Source organism: Fukomys damarensis, unplaced genomic scaffold (assembly GCF_012274545.1).
Source record: "Fukomys damarensis isolate Sample0158 unplaced genomic scaffold, DMR_v1.0_HiC HiC_scaffold_13, whole genome shotgun sequence".
Taxonomy (NCBI): Eukaryota; Metazoa; Chordata; class Mammalia; order Rodentia; family Bathyergidae; genus Fukomys; species Fukomys damarensis.
The window spans coordinates 14,411,769-14,432,735 of NW_022900925.1; the positions used below are offsets into that span (position 1 = coordinate 14,411,769).

At 39.2% G+C, this 20,967-nt stretch overlaps 1 protein-coding gene and 1 non-coding gene across 2 annotated transcripts in view; one reads left to right on the plus strand and one right to left on the minus strand.

The window, feature by feature from the left end:
- The window catches only part of Mettl16 (methyltransferase like 16), a 66,613-nt gene that overhangs the window by 12,522 nt on the left and 33,124 nt on the right, over positions 1-20,967 (plus strand). The window contains exons 3-4 of the mRNA XM_010642125.3: positions 14,195-14,394; positions 20,469-20,609. Of these exons, the coding sequence (XP_010640427.1) occupies positions 14,195-14,394; positions 20,469-20,609 (341 nt within the window). The remainder of the gene's footprint in view (positions 1-14,194; positions 14,395-20,468; positions 20,610-20,967) is intronic.
- LOC117285925 lies at positions 17,665-17,784 on the minus strand. The gene has a single exon (XR_004517053.1). It is a non-coding gene; the product is annotated as a small nucleolar RNA ACA64 (small nucleolar RNA).

The window sequence follows — 20,967 nt, forward strand, 5'->3', positions numbered from 1 at the left end:
GGAGATACATCTTTTTGGATGTTGTTGTTACTAAGAAAGTCAAGTATGACATGTTTCCTCTCGTGGAATATAGTGTCGGGGGGAGACAACATGAAAGTAGAAGGGTATAAATTTAGCAAGAAATTCACAAAGATTAGGTTTGCCACCTGTCTCGCAAGCACAAAGGCCCCAGTTTGATCCCCAGTCCCCCCAAAAATCAAAAAAATTTGCAAAGATCTGTGTGGGTCAAATAACAGGAGCCTAGGGGAGAAGAACATGAATATCTTGAAGGACATACTATTTTCTGAATAGGAAGACAAGATAGTTAATATGTCTTTTTTCCTAGTGACATATAAGGTTCTCAGAAGATAAAGTGACATGTTTCTAAAGTTCAAATAAAAAATGTTCAAAGCAAATATTCTTTTTGTTTGTTGGTTTTTTGTTGTTTTTTTCCCCCTTTAGACAAGGTCTCACTATGTAGTTCAATCTGGCCTTGCCCTTATTATGTAGTCCATGCTGGCCTCAAATTTGAGGAAGTCCTCCTGCCTCAGCCTCTTGAGTGCAGGGATTACAGGCATGTGCCACCATGGCTGACAAGACAAATATTCTTTAATGAAAGAGTAATGGGAAGTGAAGTGTAAGGGTATAAACTTGTTCAGGTATATATTTAGGTGTATTAAGCTAGAGTTATTAGTATCAGGGCAAGAAGAGAGAGACCACTAGTTGTCTGGTGCAGAAGGACATTTGGAAAAAATCCTGAGTCTACACGGCAGAACCCCTTTGAATGTGCACATTAATAGTGGAATGATTCTTTCCTGTCACTCTTAACTCAGTAAGATACTTCCCAGAGGTAGTGTAAATTGGTTAGGTGAAAGAGGTGAGTCTCTTTCTTGACTTCTGTTTATTATAATGTGAATATCTCATAGTACTGTGAATGATCAGAGGGATTTTCCAGTTTTTTCGGTTTGTTCATTTTGGCTTGAGACAACATCTACTATATAGCTCAGGATGTCTTTAGACCTTCAGCCTCAGCCTTCTGCCTTAGTCTCCTAAGTAGCTGGGGTTCCTGGTGTGTGTGGCAGCATGCTCTTTTTGTAATGACTTTGTATTGAACTCTGAGTTGTATGAAAGAAGCAGCACCAAAACATAAACTAAATTAATAGTGGAATAGGAATATCATGCACTGGGCCAGGGATTTAGCTCAGTGGTGCCACCGCCTGCCTCACAAGCACAAGGTCCCGAGTTCAATCCCTGGTACCCCCCCCCAAAAAAAAAGGAATATCATGCTCTACATTATTTCTTTGTGTTGGAGTGTCATTTATTTGCTAAGCTTTTAAGTGCTCTCTTCAGGGATGCTGGGGTTACTGTGGAAAGAAGAGGTACTTGTAGGTCAGTCATCCTAAGTAATGATTAAGCTGGGCTTGTTGGCACACACCTGTAATCTTAGCTCTCTGGGGAGGCTGATGGAGGGTGATCACAAGTTTGAGCCCAGCCCAGGTGACTTAGTGAGACCCTACCTCAAAACTAAAAGTAAAACGTGGGCTGGGAATGTAGTTAGTACAGAGGCCTTGGGTCCAGTCCTCTGCACCCTCCACCCCCGCTGCATGCACACAAGGGGATTAAAAGGATGTAGCTTGGTTGGTGGTCCTAAAGCTAGCCACAGTGCATGTGTAGTGACTTATGTGTTGTAGACACTTAGCAAATGATGGTTGTGCTGTTATTAAGCCTGTTAAACTAGGTGCAGAGTCCTACTGATGTGATATCTCTTTCTGTTTTCTTCCTTGTACTTGTCACTCCTTTATTATAAGAATTTTTAATTTTTGTTTTGTTTTTTTGAAACGGTCTCACTATGTATTCCAGGCTGGCCTCAAACTAGACTAGATTACTATGTAGTCTGGGCTGGCCTCAAACTCATAGCAATCTTCCTGCCTCAGCCTCTTGAGTGCTGGGACTATAGGCTTGCACCACCATGCCTGGCTGTCTTTGTTATAATCATATCAGACCATAGCAGTTAGATTTTAGTTTATGTTTTTTTGCAGTAACCAGCTCCATAGGGACAGCCTATAGTTTACATGAGTTCTGTGAGTTGAGCTTGAACAGTATCTGACACTTACCCTGATTTTGTTTCTAAATCAAAGCTCCTGCATTGAAGCGCTTGGTTGTGCGGGATGACTGTACTATTTTAGCATCTTAATGATGATCCAGTGACTAGAAACCAGTGTTTGAGTCAGGTTAGGGTCTTTGGCCTTTGCTGTTGTCATATAGGTTCACCATTAGTGTTAGAATGATTGTTATTTTGCTGTGGATTACAGAAATGTTTCCTTCCAATATCCGTCTGTAGCTGGGTATAGTGGCACACACCTGTAATCCCATCCACTCAGGAGGCTGAGACAAGAGGATTGTGTGAGTCTGAGGTCAGCCTGGGATATATATTGAGTTAAAGCAAGCCAAAACTATATAGAGAGACCTTGTCTCAAAAAAATCAAAATCTATCTATAATAGTAATACTGTATTTTTCAGTAGCAGAGCAGGAGTCATTCTGAGGAGATACATCAGTCTCTTGACAGTAGGCTTTTTTGTGAAGCTGGATGTGTCAAACAAACAACAAAGACTGATGGAATGAATAAATTGCTAATTTCCACATGAGAGCTAATTTTAGTTCCTAGGCCTCCCTGTGATCTTAGAAATGAGAATAAAAGAAGATCTTGCCAGTGTTCAGAATTTTGAATGTCCTGGGGTGCTAGTGTGACCTAGATACTTAACTAACTTAAGGTGGATGGCTAGACTTTGTCCTACTAAAGGCTTTCCAATATTTAGACTACTGTCTGCATTTTCTTAGAAGTAAAGAGTGAACATGCACTTTTGGCTCACAATTTCTTTCTTTTTTTTTTTTTGTACCGGGATTGAACTCAGGTCTTTGCCCTTCCTTGCAAGGCAGGCAATGGAACCACTGAGCTAAATCCCCAGCCCTGAACATGCATTTTATTAACAAAGCCTAAGAATTACCTCTCCATCAATTTTCAATTCATTTCCTTCAGTTAGACTTACCTCTGCTGGATGATATTTTCAGGTGATTAGGATATAGTAATTCCTCATTAGTAAATTATGTGCTGTGATTCATCGAGTGAATACAAATATTTTTGAGTAAAAGTGCTTATATAAACAACCAATTTATTTGAACAACAATTCCATTCAAAAGCCCCAGAGAAACTAATAATATTTGTTTCTCTTGCCCCAAAATGTTTCATGAGCTGTGTGGTGAATGCTCAAGTTGTACCACGATCTTTTGGCAATTGCTATCATAGCTAAAACTATCCTGGGTTGGTTGTCAACAGAATTGGTCCTCTGTCATGGAAAGAATTATTGACAGAATTGTATAACCATCACTACCATCTCATTTCTAAACTTTGTTCAGTTTTGCAGTCATTTTAGTCTTATTTTCTTATTTCATTGTCTCTTTTTCTCCTTCTCAAACTATAATGTTACATTAATTTCCTTTTTTTTGTTTTGTTTTGTTCCAGGGATCAAACTTGTGAGGCAGGCAGCAACACCACTGAGCTAAATACCCAGCCCTATAATACTAATTTCTTTCATGATTAGTGGTTTTAACTCTGATTAAGGTGGTGTTTGTATGATTTTTTTTTCAATTCCTATGGTGTTATCTGTGAGTTCCTATTTTCTCTTTTATAATTGATAATTTGTAGCAAAACTCTTTGAGACTGAGATTCTGTTTCTCATCAAACCTTTACCTGTTATTTTTAGCATATACTGATAATTTGTACTTGAAACAGTTATTAGCATAGTGATCACCAAATGTAATTTTCTCCATCACTTCTACATTTTTTTACTTCTACATTTATTAATTGTCATTTTACTGTAATAGCTTCCCCTCAATTTAATTATCTATTTATAAAAATACAGATTCATATATTCTTTTATTCTGTGGGCTGTAATCCCTTGCTAACATTTTTCATACACATTGTCCCAGATTTGGCCAATGGGAGTCCCTTTAAGGTGGATCCAGTGTACTTTTGACTTGTCCCTATCTTTTTTGAACATGTCCTATTTTCTGATACAATAAAATTTTATGGGCTTATGTTGTGCCTTTTCCTATTCCAACCCAGTGAGAGCTCATTAGTCAAGGAACTCTTAATTCCTTTCAGTGGGTAGTGGTATTTAGAAATCAAGAAACGGAGCACTATGTATGCTCATTGCTATGGGTGTGTCATTATGTCTATACTCTTACTCTTTTTCTCTTTTTGAAGCATGATCTCACTATGTAGTTCAGACAGGTTTTGAACTCACCAAGTAGACCATGCCGGCCTCAAACTCACAATGATCCTCATGCCTCAGCTTTCCAAGTGCTGGGAATATAGATGTGCACCATCTTGCCAGGCCTGATTCTTAAAAGAGTAGCTTATTTTCAGAAGGTCCTGAGTTTGATCCCCGGTACCAGAAAACCACTAAACGAGTAGCTTATTTTATCTAACAGCCACTGGTTGTTGGTTTTTCAATATGTGTTCCATAGTGTTACTGAATGTTTATTATCATGCAACAACAAAAAATACATAAAAATTGTTATGGCTTCAGACTGGGAGGTAGTGGAAGCACTTACTGTTGTTCATTTATTCTGCCTGGCTTTTTTGGGGTGGTGGTCATGGTACTGGGGGTTGAACCTCGGGCCTTGTTCATACTAGGCAAGTGCTGTACTGAGATACATCTCTGGCCCTTTTATTTATTTATTTTAGTACCTGGGAACAAACTTGGGTTCTTGAACTTGCAAGGCAGGCGGTGACACCACTGACCTAAATCCCCAGCATCTCTGGCCATTTTATAAGATTTCATTTTGAATATTCCTGTTCCTCAGCCATTCAAGTTAGACCCTCATTTCCACTCTCTTAATTTTATAGATGAGAAAACACACCTAAGAACTGAAGTGACTTGCTTAAATCTATGGTTGCCTAATCATAAGGCCAATCAGTATTAGACTATAGGTCTCCCAAATCCCATATTAGGTGTTTTTGTTTGTTTGTTTGTTTGTTTTGGTACTGGAGATTGAATTTGGGACCTTGCACTTGTGAGGCAGGCGGCAGCACCACTGAGCTAAATACCCGGCCTAGCATTTATGTTCTATGGGTAATGGAGGGATCCTGCCTAGACTTTCCATGAATGTAACTAGAGGCTATAGCACTGCTTCTTCTATCTTGGTAATTATGCATCTAGATGGGCATTTCATTCTAGACTAGGTTTTAAATGATTGGTCATTTGATGACCGAGAAGGAAACAAAAGATGGGGCAGATCAGGAGTTGAGGATGGGCAACTGTGTGACCAGACAACTTGTAATCAGAGTTCTTCCATCCATAGTTTCTGTTCTCTCTTCTCTTCACCCTGTTTATAATTAAGTCTTATTTCTTTTTTAAGATTTTTAGTTAAGCATCATTTAATATCAAAATAGTTACATCTTTAAAAGTTAAACATACTGGGCCGGGGATTTAGCTCAGTGGTGCCACCGCCTGCCTTGCAAGCACAAGGGCCTGAGTTCTATCCCTGGTACCAAAAAAAAAAAAGTTAAACATACTATATGACCCATTCTTAGGTGACTACCCAAGAGAAATGAAAACATATTTCTACATAAAGTCTTGTGTGTTGGGCCAGGGGTTTAGCTCAGTGGTTCTGCCACCTGCCTTGCAAATGCAAGGGCCCAAGTTCGATCCCCAGTACCAAAAACAAACCAAAAAAACAAAACAGAAAAACGTGTGTGTGTGTGTGTGTGTGTGTGTGTGTGTGTGTGTGTTCATAGCAGCATTGCTCATGAGAACCCCCGCCTCCACTAAAAAAATCCAGATATAGGTTTTATGGTGAATGGGAAAGCAAAATAAAATGTTATTTTTTTAAGCAATGGAGTATTATAAAGCCATAAAAAGAAATGACATACTGATATATGAACCTTAAACAGTCTTTTAAGCAAAAGTCTCAGCTGGGCAGCCTATAATTCCAGCACACCAGAGGCTGAAGCAGAAGATCAGTTCAAGGCCAGCCTGGGCTACATAGTGAGTTCAAAACCAGCCTGAACTCCATAGTGAGACCCTGTCTCAAAAAAACACAATACAAAACAAAAAAGAATTTAACCTCAAGTAGCCACAATATGATTTCAATTATATGAAGTGCTCCCAAAAGGCAAATTTATAGAGATTGAGAGCCCAGTAGTGGGCTGGGTTTAGAGATGAGAAATGACCTGCGAGTAGACATGAGGTTTTCTTGTGAAATGAAGGGAGTATCCTAAAATTGGATTGTGGTGGTAGTTACATGATTCTGTCTTTGCTATAAACTACTCAGTTGTATACTTACAGGTACATTTTATGATTTGTCTATTGTACTTCATAAACCTGTAAAAATAGTTACATTTAAAATTTTGTTTATAGTAGTTGTGTATTTACATATCTTACTGTTTTTATTATTGAACTTTTTTTTGAGTCAAGGTTTGGTTTTTTAGTGTAGGCTGGCCTTGTGTAGCCCAGGTTGGCCTTGAACTCACAGAAATCTTCCTGCCTCAGCCTCCTGGTTGCTTGGATTATAGGCACGCACCACCATCCCCAGCATTATTGAAATTTTTAATATTGCTTTTTCTTTAAGTATGATTTTCAGAGTATGCTGATGTCAAATGATATTAATTACAAAGAAAGCAGCCAGCATTTATAAAGTAGTTATTATACACCATACATTATGCTAAGTACTTTTCACAGATTATGTCATAGTAGCACTGTGATACACATACTTCTTTCATTTTACAGCTAAGGATAAAGTCTCAGAGAGGCAAATAACTTGTCAAAGTCATATGGCTAAAGTGATGGGACAGACAAGAGTTGGAACAGAGGTATTCTTAAACTTTATGTTCCAAATATGGGTATGCAGTATATCTGGTGGGAAAAAATTTTTTCCAGGCAAGGTCTCGCTATGTACTTCAGGCTGGCCTTGAACTCATTATGTAATCCAGGCTGGCCTCAAACTCACAGTGATCCTTTACTTCAGCCTCTCAAGTGCTGGGATTACTGGCGTGCATCACCACATCCAGCTTTTGGTGAAAAACTATATTTCCTATTATATGATGTGCTAACTGTTAACAAGTGGGACTGTATCAAATTAAAAATCTTCTCAGCAAGGGAAACAACTAACAAGAATGAAGAAACAACCTGTAGAATGGGAAGAAATCTGTGCCAGCTATTCTTTCAGCAAGATTAATATCTAAAATATATAAAGAACTCAAAAAACTTAACACCAAAAGACCAAATAGCAGTCCAGTTAGTAAATGGGCAAATGGGGCTGGGGACGTAGCTCAGTGGCATGGCCCCTCTCTGGCAAGCACAAGGTCCTGAGTTCGGTCCCCAGTATTAAAAATAAATAAATTCATTAAGTGGGCAAATGAATAGGATACTTTTCAAAAGAAACACAGGACAAGGGATTTAGCTCAGTGGTGCCACTGCCTGCCTCACAAGTGCAAGGTCCCAAGTTCGATCTCTAGTACCAAAAACAAAAATAAAAAAAAGTACAGATGACCAATAAATGTATGAAAAAAATGGTCAACATTTTTAGCCACTAGGGAAATGCCAATTAAAATTACACTGACATTCCATCTCACTCTAGTCAGAATGGCAATCATAAAGAATACAAAAAATAGTAATCCCAGCACTGGGGAGGCTGAGTCAGGAGGATCGCTGTGAGTTCAAGACCAGCCTGAGTCAGGAGGATCGCTGTGAGTTGAAGATCAGCCTGGGCTACGTAGTGAGTTCCAGGTCAGTCTCAACTACATAGTGAGACCCTGTCTCAAAAAACCAAAAAACAAACAAAATAATGCAGGCAAGAGTACAGGGGAAAAACTAATGCTTCTGCATTGCTGGTGGGAATATAAATTAGTAGAACCTGTTAGGGAAGAAATTGGTAAGTGACACAGAGAGATGCAGAATGGAAGTAACATAAGAAAAGGTTTATTTTGTCAACAAATGGTTGATAGCACTCAAGAAAGGCAGTGCCAGAGATCGACCCCCCGCTGGGTTACAGCTCCTTTTATAGGGTTTACAGCATGACCTCATTCAGGTGGTTACTTTTCAATTACAGATGTACAAATCATGGTCACAACACAGTTAACTTTAACCCAGACGCAGGGAATTTACCTTTAAGATTTGCCTAGCTATCTATTCTAGCCCAGGGGAAGATGGTGTTCAAGGTCAGAAAAGCAAAGTTAAATAGTCATTCTTTTCATCTGAACACATTTGCAATCATGTGGCTCACAAAATTTTGGAGCTGGGGTCTTGATGTGCCCTGTTATCTCAGGATGAGGCTAGCTGTCCCATTCTACAGTTAATGCCTCTGGTGTCTTTTAATTTTGAACTAAATAAAACAGATTTCAATTAGGAGAGCAGAAGTCATCCTACGTTTTCCTAACATTTTGTAGGACTTTGGTTATTTACAAAAGTTTTCTCTCTCATTCCTCCCTTTGTTTTGGGGGTAACTCCTTACCATTTGTTATGTTCATACCAATTTTCATTATTCCACATAATTAGCATCTGATAATGTTGGGCAGCAGCTGCTCTGTGATGTATGAGTTTTGATATCCATTTTTCCATGCAGGGACCAAACATGAGGATGAGCAATATAACAATAATTGGTCCTTGAGAGTGCTGACCCAAGCTTTCCATCCCGACAAGCTAAGGCCAAAATTGAATGTTGTGTCCTCAGTACCAAACACTCTTCCTAGCAGTTTAATACGATCTCTTAGTTTATCTAGTGATTCCTTAACTATTCTAGATTTGTTTGCATAGTAACAGCATTCCTCTCCCAGAAACGGACAAATAAGTTCTTCCTTTCTGAGCAGTGAGCAAATCAAGAGCTCGTCTGTTTTGTAACACTACGTTAGGTTAGCTAATGAGTCTGATTGCATCTTGAATTTCTTCTAAGTCTTTTCTAATTTCTTGTCCCAAAGTCTCAAACTGTTGTTGTTCCAACCCGACAGCTGTGGCAGTTAGTGTGACGCTATCTGCTATAGCTAATCCTGTTAATGTAGGGAGGACAATTGGATCTCTTTTCCTTCTCATCAAACTATTGCAGCTTATTTCTCATTGCTGAAGGAGTATAAACAGACAAATTGGGGATTAGGATCCCAAGGCATATAAACCAGTAGAATAATTTGAAATTACCATAAAAACACCATTTCCACAGAGAAAGAAAGTTTCATTTGGGGCAATACCAAGAAAGCAAGTCCCATTGCCAATTATATGTACTGGGTAGCCGAGCAAAGGATACATTGTAAGCTTTACTGCCACTAAGGGCAGGTCATTCATGATGCCAGTTGTTTGATAAGTCATCACGGTAAGTGGTGTGCAAATCCAGCAATCTGAGGCTAATTCCTGGTCTGAAGTAACAGTGAGTGAGTTATCAATTAAATCTATCATATCTGTTTCTGTGTAGTTCTTTGGATGCCCTTTAAAATATTTTGTATTTCCTGTGGTGCAGGAGTTTTCCTTATTTCTGAAGGGGGTCCTTCCAAACCTTTTTAATCTGTAGAATCCATCTTTTGTTTGTTTTTTGAGATAGGGTCTCACTATGTAGTTGAGACTGACCTGGAACTCACTATGTAGCCCAGGCTGGTCTCAAACTCACAGCGATCCTCCTGCCTCAGCCTCCCAAGTGCTGGGATTACAGGCATGCGCCACCACACCTGGCCAGAATCCCATCTTTTTAACCTCTGATGCATCATAGCAGCTGACTAATATTGAATATAAACATGAAAAACTATTCCTTGTAGCCAGCTTGTTTTTCAAGACCAAGCTATATACATTTTTAAAGGGTTACATTGTCTCTGTTTACAGTTATCACAATTTCCAGTACTTTTGATCACAGTAGAACTGTTTAACCATAGTTGAGTTTCATCTGAATAATATATCTTTTTTTTTTTTTTTTTTTTTTTTTTTTTTTTACCCACAGTTGAGTATGGTACCTGGGTTTCTATAATGTTCTTTTGAACAGGCATCAAAAAGTAGCATGAGGGGATGTCCCTCCAGTTCCCATTTAACAGTTTTAAAGTTCACATATTTTTCATCATCTTTAGGCTTATAAACATCATCTTTAGGTTTATAAACTCAGTTCAAAAACAAAATAACTCATGGGCTGGCAATTTAGCTCAGCGGTTCAGTGGCCTGCCTTGTAAGCACAAGGACCGAGTTCAATCCCCTGTACCAAAAAAAACAAAAACAAAAAACAAAATAACTCATAACCATTTGACACAATAAAAGTGTGCATAATACTTTGACTGCAGTGCTCATTCTTCAGCTGTGCATAGGCTCACCAGCTTCCAGGGTGGTGAGAGCAGGGCCTTGAGTGTGCTGTTTGACAAAATTTAGTTAATACGCTTTTTTTTTTAAGTTAATACACTCTTTTTCTTTCTTTCTTTTTTTTTTTTCTGGTACCAGGGATCAAACTCAGGACCTTGCACTTACAAGGCAGGTAGAAGCACCACTGAGCTAAATCCCCAGTCCCCAATACACGCTTAATAGTATGATTCATTTTTTTTTTTTCCTACTTTTCTGGAGCTCTGGGGCTGATAAGCAGTGTGGAAGTACCATTTTAATATGTAATAGTTTAGCTAGATCTTGTACAATCTCTGCCACAAATGCTGGCCCATTGTCACTACCTATAGAGAGAGGCAGACAAAACCTTGGGATTGTCTCTCTAAATAAAATCTTGCATACCTCTGAAGCCTGCTCTGTTTTGTTTTTGAGGTGGGGAGATACCGGAGATCGAACTCTGGTCCTTGTGCTTGTGAGGCAGGCGCGGGAGCCACTGAGCTAAATCCCTAGCCCCTCTTCTCTGTTTTTGTAGGGAAGGCGTCAAGCCATCCATAGGAAGTACAAACACATACCAACAGATATTCATAACCTTTGCAAAGGGAGATTTCTGTACAATCTTATTTGTTTGTCCTCAAAAGGGGTTGTGCCCTTCTGTATTCCAGGTGATGCTCTGGGCCCTGAAGTTGGGTCTATTTTCTAACAAATTTGATACCTTTTTGAGATTGGTTCACACACAGCAGAAATCTGAGGTATGAAGAAATATTTCTCTAACAGTGTTTGGAGAGCTGTCTTTGCTCCATGAGTCAAATCATATCATTTAATCCAATAGTAAGATAGCATGTCTGGTATTATTTGTTGTCAGGTAGAATCCAAACAAGTCCTTCTTCTTCAGCCACTTGTTTCTTAGCCCATTCGTCCTCTTTATCTGAATATTTTATAGCAGCTGCCTTTGTATTTCCATTTTACTCTTTCATTCACCAGTGAGTACGATCATTTGAAGTTTGTTTAGTTGTCTTTTTGGCTTCTGTGTCTGCCTTAGCATTTCCTTTTGCTGTTGCATCTTTCTTTTTCTTGGTGCCCACAGCAATGCATCACTGCTATTTTATCGGGTTCCCACAGCGTCTCCAGTATGTGCAGTACATATACCACAGTGTTTCCAATAACTGTATTATTTCCTGTTTATTCTTTTTTTTTGAGACAGGGTTTCACTATGTAGTTGAGACTGACCTGGAATTCACTATGTAGCCCAGGCTGGTCTTGAACTCACAGCGATCCTCCTGCCTCAGCTTCGTGAGTGCTGGGATTACAGTTGTGTACCACCACACCCAGCTTTCCTGTTTATTCTTAATCTGTTTGTTCTCATGTCCTTTATATATATTATGCCATGAATATATAGGGCAGCAAAGGCATAATGGGAATCTATATAAATATTTACCCTCTTTTCTTTTGCCCATCGGAGAGCCTGTATGAGTGCCCATATCTCTGCTCGCTGAGCTGACCATCCGGTTGGGTGGGGTCCCACTTTGACCACTTCATTTTGAGTTGTCACTGTATAACTGGCATAGTGTATGCCATTTTCCATGAAGCTGCTCCCATCTGTGAATAGGATGAAATCAGCATCAGGCAGCAGGGTTTTCTGCAGATCTGGACAACTCAAGAACAGCTCATCGATGATGCTGAGGCAGCCGTGGTCGGGGGGCCAAATTCCAAGGGCAAAAGGTAGCAGGATTCAAGGTTTTAACTGGAACAAAATGTAGGTGGGGATTCTCACAGATGAGGACCTAATACTGTGTGACTCTATTATTTGCCCCTATTACTCAGCAGTTCTAGGATGGCATGGGGAACCTGAATAGTCATTTCCTGTCCTAAGGTCAGCTTGTCAGCCTCCTTAATCAGCGTAACAGCAGCTGCCAAAGCTCCTAAGCAAGGGTGCCATCCCCTTGAAAGTAGATCCAAATTCTTAGATAAATACGCTGCTGGCTGATTTCAGGAGCCCACTTTTGGGTGAGCATCCCTAAGCCAGTGAGATTTCTTTCAGTCACATACGAAGTAAAATGTTGGGTCTCATCTGGGATTCCCAATGCAGGAGCAGCAGAGGGGGTTAGTTTTAACCATTTAAATGCTGTTGGCACTGACAACTTGTTTTTTTCTCAAATCAGCTCATTCCTTTAGTAATTTGGAATCCCAAATATTTGACAGTAAGGCCAAACAGTTCTCCTCATGCTTTTGCCCCCACGTCCTCCACACCTGTGATCTTAGCAAGGGAGAGGCAGCTTGACTTCCTCCAAAGGGGAAGCATTGGGATTTTTGCCTGTAACAATGTCACATTTTCCGAGAGAAGCAAGTCCGCCATGTGAAAAATAGCAGATTTGGCAAGCAGTTCTAAGATCAAAACTAAACAGTTCTCATCAGCCACTCGGGGAGGGATCTTTAAGTATAAACGCCTCTTTCCTTTGTCTTGGTGCACAGAGGAGGCTACCCATTGCTTTTCTAGCTTGTTGCACTCACTCTTCTAAGGGAGTCTCTTTCACACACACAAACAAGTAATTAACATATTCCCTCCCTGGGGCCCCTTACAAAGCACAATACAAAGTACAATAACAAATTGAGAGTATACAAGTGAAACTCAAAAACAGCAAAGAGTATAGGGTGATTAGGTCTTCACTCTATATTTTGCCCAAATTGAGGATATAAAGCCTTGCGGATGGCAGAAAAGGGAGGGTAATCAGGCCTCCAATCTGTAATCTGAGCAAATGTTCAATTAAGAGCCAAAACAAAAGCAAAACAAACTAGGGGTTACCCAGGGAATCTCACCATTCAGACAGATGATTTCACTCACTTGCCGCCTTCTGCTGTCTCTGTTCTGGGTTTGAGCGGTCTGCTGCCAGTGAGCTGGCCTCTGAGTCCTAGAAAGGGAACCCAGGAAATCCCAGGGGATTTCAGTTAGAGCAGAAGTCATCTTCTACATTTTCCTAACATTTTGTAGGTCTTTGGTTATTTACAAAAGTTTTCTCTATCAAACCACTGGCAATCAGTCTGGAAGTCCCTCAGAAACTAAAATTAGAGCTACCATTTGATCAGACCAGGCCACTCCTCAGTATATACTCAAAAAGAATTAAAATCAGCATAATATAACTGCATACCCATGTACAATGTGGCACAATTCCCAGCAGCTGAGATAGTAGAACCAAGCTAGGTTTCCATTAACAGATGAATGGATAGTGTGTATACACAATGGGATATACTTAGCTGTGAAGAAGGATGGGATTATGTCATTTGCATAAAAATGGATAAAGTAGACGTCATGTTAAACAAAATAAGCCAGACTCAGAAAGACAGGTATCACATGTTCCTTCTAGTATGTGGAATCTAAAAAAGATGACATGAGAGTAGAAAGGAAGATTTATTTTTCATTTGTTTGTTTTTTATGACGGTATTTTTGTGTCATTTAGGCTGGTCTTGAACTCACTATGTAGCCCATGCTGGCCTCAAATTCAGAGCTGTTCTTCCTTGCCCTCCTGAGTGCTGAGATTACAGGCATATGCCACCATACCTGGCACCTGGGAGCCTAAAGATTATTATTAGACCAGAAGAAAAGAGTAAAAGGGTTGGGTATAAGGGAGGATAATAGGGAATAGGGAAGGCACATATGTTCAAAATATATGCATATATAAAAACTCCACCTTGAAACCCAATATTTTTTAAATTAATAAGTGCTAATATATTTGTTAAAAAGATACTTGTTAATGTTTACTTAAATAATTATAAATATTAGTATTTGTGATCTCTCTAGGAGATTTTAATGGACATTTGGTATTGCCTGGCTGCTGTAGAACGTGTACATTTTAACTTCTTTTTTTTCTTCACTCTTCAGTCTTAATTTTAAAGACCCTGAAGCAGTCAGAGCTTTGACCTGTACTCTTCTCAGGGAGGACTTTGGACTTTCTATTGATATTCCATTGGAGAGACTAATTCCCACAGTTCCTTTGAGGCTCAACTACATTCATTGGGTGGAAGATCTGATTGGGCACCAGGATGCCGACAAAACTACGCTTCGAAGAGGAATCGACATAGGTATATAGTTTTAAATTTTGTCTGGGCTGACCCTGAGTGTCATAAATTTTGCAGGGTCAAATTCGTTATTAACTTCTCTACTGGGTATTTTGCTGTGTGAAAGAAGCTGGCCAGAAATACTGCTGTTCTTATTCTGGGCACTGGGGCTTTTCTTCCATTGTTTTCTTTTGAGAAGGGCTTGTCTGCTCCAAACAGGAAGCAAGAGGGTAAGAGATGTACAGAATGAAAGTGAGGCTCATTAGCTCTTTTTGTACTACCAGATTGATGTCTGTGTCTATTGAGCATTGTCTTTACTCTGAATCATTTGATGTCGGTGCAGTACTCATACTGAGATTTTTGAGGCAGTGTTCATTTATTTTTTTTTTTTTAAAAAAAGACCTCTTATTAAAAAGATCATGTGGTCCTAAATACTTTCAGGAACTTACTTGATAATTATTTGCAGAGGGTATTAAATCCAAGATTAAAGAGAGAAAAAAGTCACTGAATTAAAGTAAGATATTCTTTTAATTGTAAACTTTTACTGTAGAGAAAGATGTCTATGTTATTCATTTGGGAGGATAAGTAGAAGTACAGAAGGGTGTGAAGCCATGACATGTTTTATAATTATAAAGAAAGGGGAGACTCAGGAATTTGAATAGAGGCTTTTCTAATCTCTTAATGGGTTATTAAAGCCATTCTTTTCATTTGATAGGATCTTTTCATTTTTTTTTTTTTAACTTATGGCCTTTACTAGTCTCCTATAGGAAAGATTGAATTAACAGTTCTGAGTTTCTGTTTCTAAGTATAGGACAGTTAATAGCAGTCATAATTTCTAGATTATAGTAAATGTTTAACTTTGACATTTGCATGCATTTTCAGGGACCATCTTCCTCCACAACATCTTGTGTAACCTTTTTACCAGCATTTAATTGGCCCTCCTTTCTCTTTTATGCACTATTCTCTATTTGCTTCCATGTTTTTCCTTGTTACTCCCTTTTCTCTATTTTTCAGGTTTAGGGCTGGTGCTGCTGCCTTCCTCTATTTTTCAGGTTTACTCTTCCATATCTGACCATTAGATGATAATCCTTATTTTTTAAGCCTCAGTCTTAACCCCTGTTTCATTCCATACTCCCCCTTAGCAATTTCATTGCTATCTGTGATTTCATTTCTCACCTCCAAGCAAGTAAGTCTGATCCTTATATATTCTTCCAGCTCAGAATGGTTTTCTTGACCTCTAGACTCATAGATAAGAAACTTGGTTATCTCAAAAATGCCTCAGTCTAACCAGGTGTGGTCATGCATGCCTGTTATCCCCACACTATTATCCTCATACTAAGGAGGCTGAGGCAGAAGGATCATCATGAGTTCAAGACAAGACCAGCCTGAACTACATAGGGAGACCCTGTCTACAAAAGGAAAGTCTCAGTCTGGTGACATCCAAAAACAAACTCACAGTTTTTCTTCCTAATCCTGATTCTCTTCCTTTGTTTCTTGTTTCAGTGAATCTTCACATCTACCTCCTCATCCTTGATATTTATTTTTCATTCTGCCAGTGCCCAACACTTAATTCCTATAGTTTTTTTTCTTTGAGATTGCCTTGAATATAGATGTGTACCAGTGTGCCTAGCTTTTTGTTGATTTTTCTTTTTTTAGAAATTTTTTTAAAATAATTTTTTGTTGGAACTTATTTGCCATACATAATGATCACATTCATCAAAGAGAATTTGTACCTGTGTGTAATATATCTTAGTTCTTCTTTTTTTCCCATTTCCCTCCCCTCCTTTCAAACCTGTGCCTAGCTTTATTAAAATTTTTCTCTTAAATATATCTTCTTGTTGTTGGGTTTTGTTGGGGGTTTTTTTGTTTTTTGTTTTTTTGAGACAGGGTCTCACTATGTAGTTGAGTCTGACCTCGAACTCACTATGTAGCCCAGACTGGTCTCGAACTCCCAGTGATCCTCCTGCCTCAGCCTCCCGAGTGCTGGGATTACAGGTGTGCGCCACCACGCCTGGCTTGTTGTTAGGTTTTTTGTTTTTTGGGTTTTTTTTTGTGTGTGTGTGTGGCAGTACCTGGGATCGAACTCAGTATCTTGCACAGGCGACGGAATAACAGAGCTAAATCTCCGTCCCTATTGTTGGGTTTTTTGGTTTTCTTTTATTCTTTGTTTCTGAGACAAGGGTCTCTGTGTATTGCCCAGTCTAGCTTCAAACTGCTGGGCTTAAGCAGTTTGCCTATCTTGTATTCTCCAAGTAGTTGAGACTACAAGTGCACCTACTATGGCCAGCTTTCTTAAATAAGTCTTAAATTATCTACTTCTTTGCATCCCTACTGCTGCCATCCCGGTCCAAGCCATCACTGTCTCTTTGTGTACAGAATAGCCTCACAGCTGGTATGCTGTAATCCTTTCTGTTCTGTACACTTCATTCAGAAGATATGTATAAATCCACCTTTGATCACATCATCTCTCCTTTAATGATTTCCTATTGCTTTTATGATAAATACACAAAACTTTGACTTGGACAGTTAGAATATTGTTTGGTATTTGCCCTATTCTCTAGGCTTCACTACCCTTGTAATAATAAGATTCTTATTCTTGCTTTCTGCACTTGAAATTCTTCTAAAAGAAGAACTAAATATGTTACTGTGCCTGGAACTTCTCCCATCTTCTCTTTCCTTTTGGTACTGGGGATCGAACTCAGGACCTTGCGCTTGCCAGGCAGGCGGTGGAACAACTGAGCTAAATCCCCGGCCTTCATTTTTTATATTGTACTTAACTCAGTCCTTCTTTTCTCAGATAAGCCTTCTCTGATCTCCTAGGCCAGTGGTGGCCAGCCTGTGTATGGCAGGCATGCTGCAGCCCGCTATTTGTTATCATAGAAAGCTCTAAAAGGTTTAACATCCCTGTCCTAGCCTAAGATAAGCTGTAAACTTTCTGAAAACCTAATTTCTTCCATCATTGCATTTATTTCAGTTTTAATCGTACAACCATCTGATTGTTTGATTAATGTCATTTTCTTAACAAAATTGTGAAGACAAATGATTTGTGGAGTATTGCTAGATAAATGCGTAACACCCCCTCCCCTTTTAAATTGAGACAGCCTTATTTGAAAAATGGGGACAGTTGAGCTCTCCTGCCCACAGGGTCCTAGGGTGTCTGCCTCAGGCTCCAGACAATCCGGAGTCCTGCAGAGAAAAAGTTGAGGTCAAGGGTAGAAGAGAGAGAAAAATGAGGTCAAGGGTCTAAGGTGGGGGCAAGGCCACACTTGAAGCTGTTGGGGCTGTCAGGGAGGGGGTAGTGGTAGCGAGTGGTTTTCACCTTCCCTCAGTTGGTGAACTGAGGCCCCTGGATGCTCTAGGTACTGAATCTCACCTGGGACTATGGCCAAAGCCTGGGGAAGATTCTCAGCAAACTCCAGGAATACATAATTCTTTCAACATGCAAAATTCTGAATATCTCATATGTGTTAAGCATTGTAAAAACAGTAGGGTTTACCTAAAGCTCTTACCTACTTTTATTCATGGCAGAAGACTGGCTGATGAGTTCTAGAAAGCTTAAAAGCTTGAGAGCCTATTTGGTGCTAATTTGATTTAAATTATGCCCCAGACCCTCAAAAATAGCACTTGGGGATATAGGAGGTTAATGGATTTTAGCTCTTCACAAGGGCCAATGCTTGCTGAAATCACATTCATTCTAATTAGAGTTTTATATAAATTCTTCCCCTAGACTCCTTCAGTTTGCTCTAATTCTTTGACTTTATACTTTCCATTTTTATTTGTTATTATAAAGATTATTACCCACTTAAAAATGTCACTTAGCTTTCTGGGGGAATTAGAATGTCAGAATGTAAATTCTTTGGTCTAGAGAATTGAGAAACTTTTGGGGAGGGGGAAGGGCCTTTTATCTGCAATTATCACTCTGGAGGAAAATTTTTTTTCTTCTTTGACTTGAAGTTTGCAAAGAGACAGTTGTGTGAGAGTCTGGATCTGGTCTGGATTTTTTCCCCCTATACAGCTGAAAGTGATATTGAAATTCTTAAATTTTGAATTACTGGCTGGCTCATCAGAATGGCTAGCTGGACTGAATAATGTGGCTTGTGAGAGGAACTTGAATACCCTTTACCCTCTTCCCCTCCTCACCTCACAAATTCCCCAGGAAATGTTTGACCAATAGCATCAGGGCCAGGAAAGTTGGGTAGCAAATCACCATGACTGCATAAGAGCCTAAATGTACAGCCATCAACCATTGTCCTGTCTTCTAGCCAGTTAAGAGTATCTCATGAGGAGACAGAAAGGTGAGCCTGGGTTTCCCCTAGCTTATAAGTTCTTCCTGCCAGACCTTGGAACTAGGATGGAATCAGTATGTGGTTAAGGGAAAGCAGGTAACTCCTTTAGGCCTTTGGGTGGGTGAGACACTATTTTTTTGTTGCTTTTTTTTTTTCCCTCTGTTGGTTCTAATTGGTAGATTGCTTTTTTTTTTTTTTTTTTGTGGATTGAATTTGGGCATTGAATTTGGGCCCTTGTGCTTGCGAGACAGGCAGTGGAACCACTGTGCCAAATCCCTGGCCTGGCCTGTAGGTTCTAATTGGCCACGATTAGCCAGTCGTTGTAAAAGCAATATGTGGTTAGGATCAACCAGTCCATTGCTTGGCCTTCTTCATGCAAGCTTAGACCAAACCTGATTGTCAAATAGTGATTTTTTTTTGCTGGAGTGTTTGCCTCTGAATATCTCCCTTGAACCTATGGGAGGCTAGCCATTGACTGATGTTTGTTTTTGTTTTTTGGTACCGGGGATCGAATTCAGGTGCTTGTGCGTTCGAGGCAGGAGGCAGAACTGCTGAGCTAAATCCCCGACCTAGCCAATGATGACTTATGTTTTGGATCCAAATTAAGTATCTTTCCATGTCTTCACATCTAAGAAAAAAATTACCTATTTTTTATACTTTTGGTTTACATTGAGTGACAATTTATAAAATGTGTGGAATTAGGGTGGAATTAGGCCATTTGATGCTGTAAAAATTTTATGCCCTTTATATATGTGGATTTATTTTAATTTTAAATGTTTTTCAGTTTTAATTTTTATTAGTACATATGTGTAGTACATAATGATCACATTCTTTATGGGGAGTTGGTACATGTACATAACACATCTTAATTACTTTTTGTCTTCTTCCCCTCCCCTCTCCTTCTGTCTCTTGGTCCCCTCCCCATTTGCAAAAGATCTATCTCCCTATTTCCTATTATGTTGATCTGTTTTAAGATATTACTGTGGTATTTTAACAAATAGCATTGATTTCTTCTAAGAAATGAGTAGCTGTGCATCACGCTGAGGTAGACAGCCCTGCGCAGTGTTAGTCACTAGCCAGCAACCAGCCATTCTGAAAGGCTTAGGCAGGAAGATACAAGTTTGAAGCCAGTTTGGGCAGTTTAGTGAGAATTTGTCTCAAAATAATAAAAAAGGGCTGGGATTGTATCTGAGTGGTAGAGCACTTGCCTAGCATGCCTGAGATCATGGACTTAATCCCTGAGCACTACAAGAAAATAAGAGTTTTTTTGTTTTTGTTTTTGTTTTGGTTACTGGGAATTGAATTCGGGTCCTTGCACTTGCAAGGCAGGCCACCGAACCGCTGAGCTAAATCCCCGGCCGGAAAATAAGAGTTTTTATAAAGTAAGTTAAATTGAGTTTTGAACATTTTTACTAATCAGTTATATGTAATAACCTTGAATTATGTGTAGTTCACTTTATAGAAAACATACAAAAAATGGGGCTGGGAGTATAGCTCAGTGGTAGAGCATTTGCCAAACATGCATAGAGCACTGAGTTTGCAAATGAGCCTGAGTACCCTTAAGCCTCCCACAGAACAAAATAAAAACATACAAAAGAAGAGAACCCCAAGATTTCTGTCTTCTGGAAAGTTTGGTGCTGATAATGATGAAGGACTAATATACATAAAACAACTAGAGAATTCAGTAGTTACACTATGTACCAGCTTGTGATTTACACTGTTAAAGCTGTAAGAATTCTGAGAAGAATAGTGTTTTTGTTATTATTCCCATCTCTCCCTGTGGTGTATACCATGTGTTTTGTATTTTATTAGGTACCGGGGCATCCTGCATCTATCCCTTACTTGGAGCAACCTTAAATGGTTGGTATTTCCTTGCAACGGAAGTGGACGATATATGTTTCAACTATGCAAAGAAAAATGTGGAACAGAACAACTTATCTGATCTCATAAAAGGTTAGTACCCCAGAATAAATACCTACCCTTCAAGTTTTATTAACCTTTTTTTTTTGGTACTGGGAATCGAACTAGGGCCCTTGTACTTGCAAGACAAGGCGGTGGAACCATTGAACTAAATTAACCTTTTTAATGCATCTCGTTATCTTTTGCTTTAATACACAGACTTTGATAATTGTTTAGAAATCTGTCACATTGGATTTGGTTTTGCTGTTTTGATACCAGAATTAGAAAATTAGTTCAGTTGATCCCTATTATTTATGAATTCTGTATTTGTGAATTTACCTACTTGTTGAAATTTATTTAGTAGGTTTTCTTGAATATATCTATATATATCTAGATCTATAGATCTAGATAG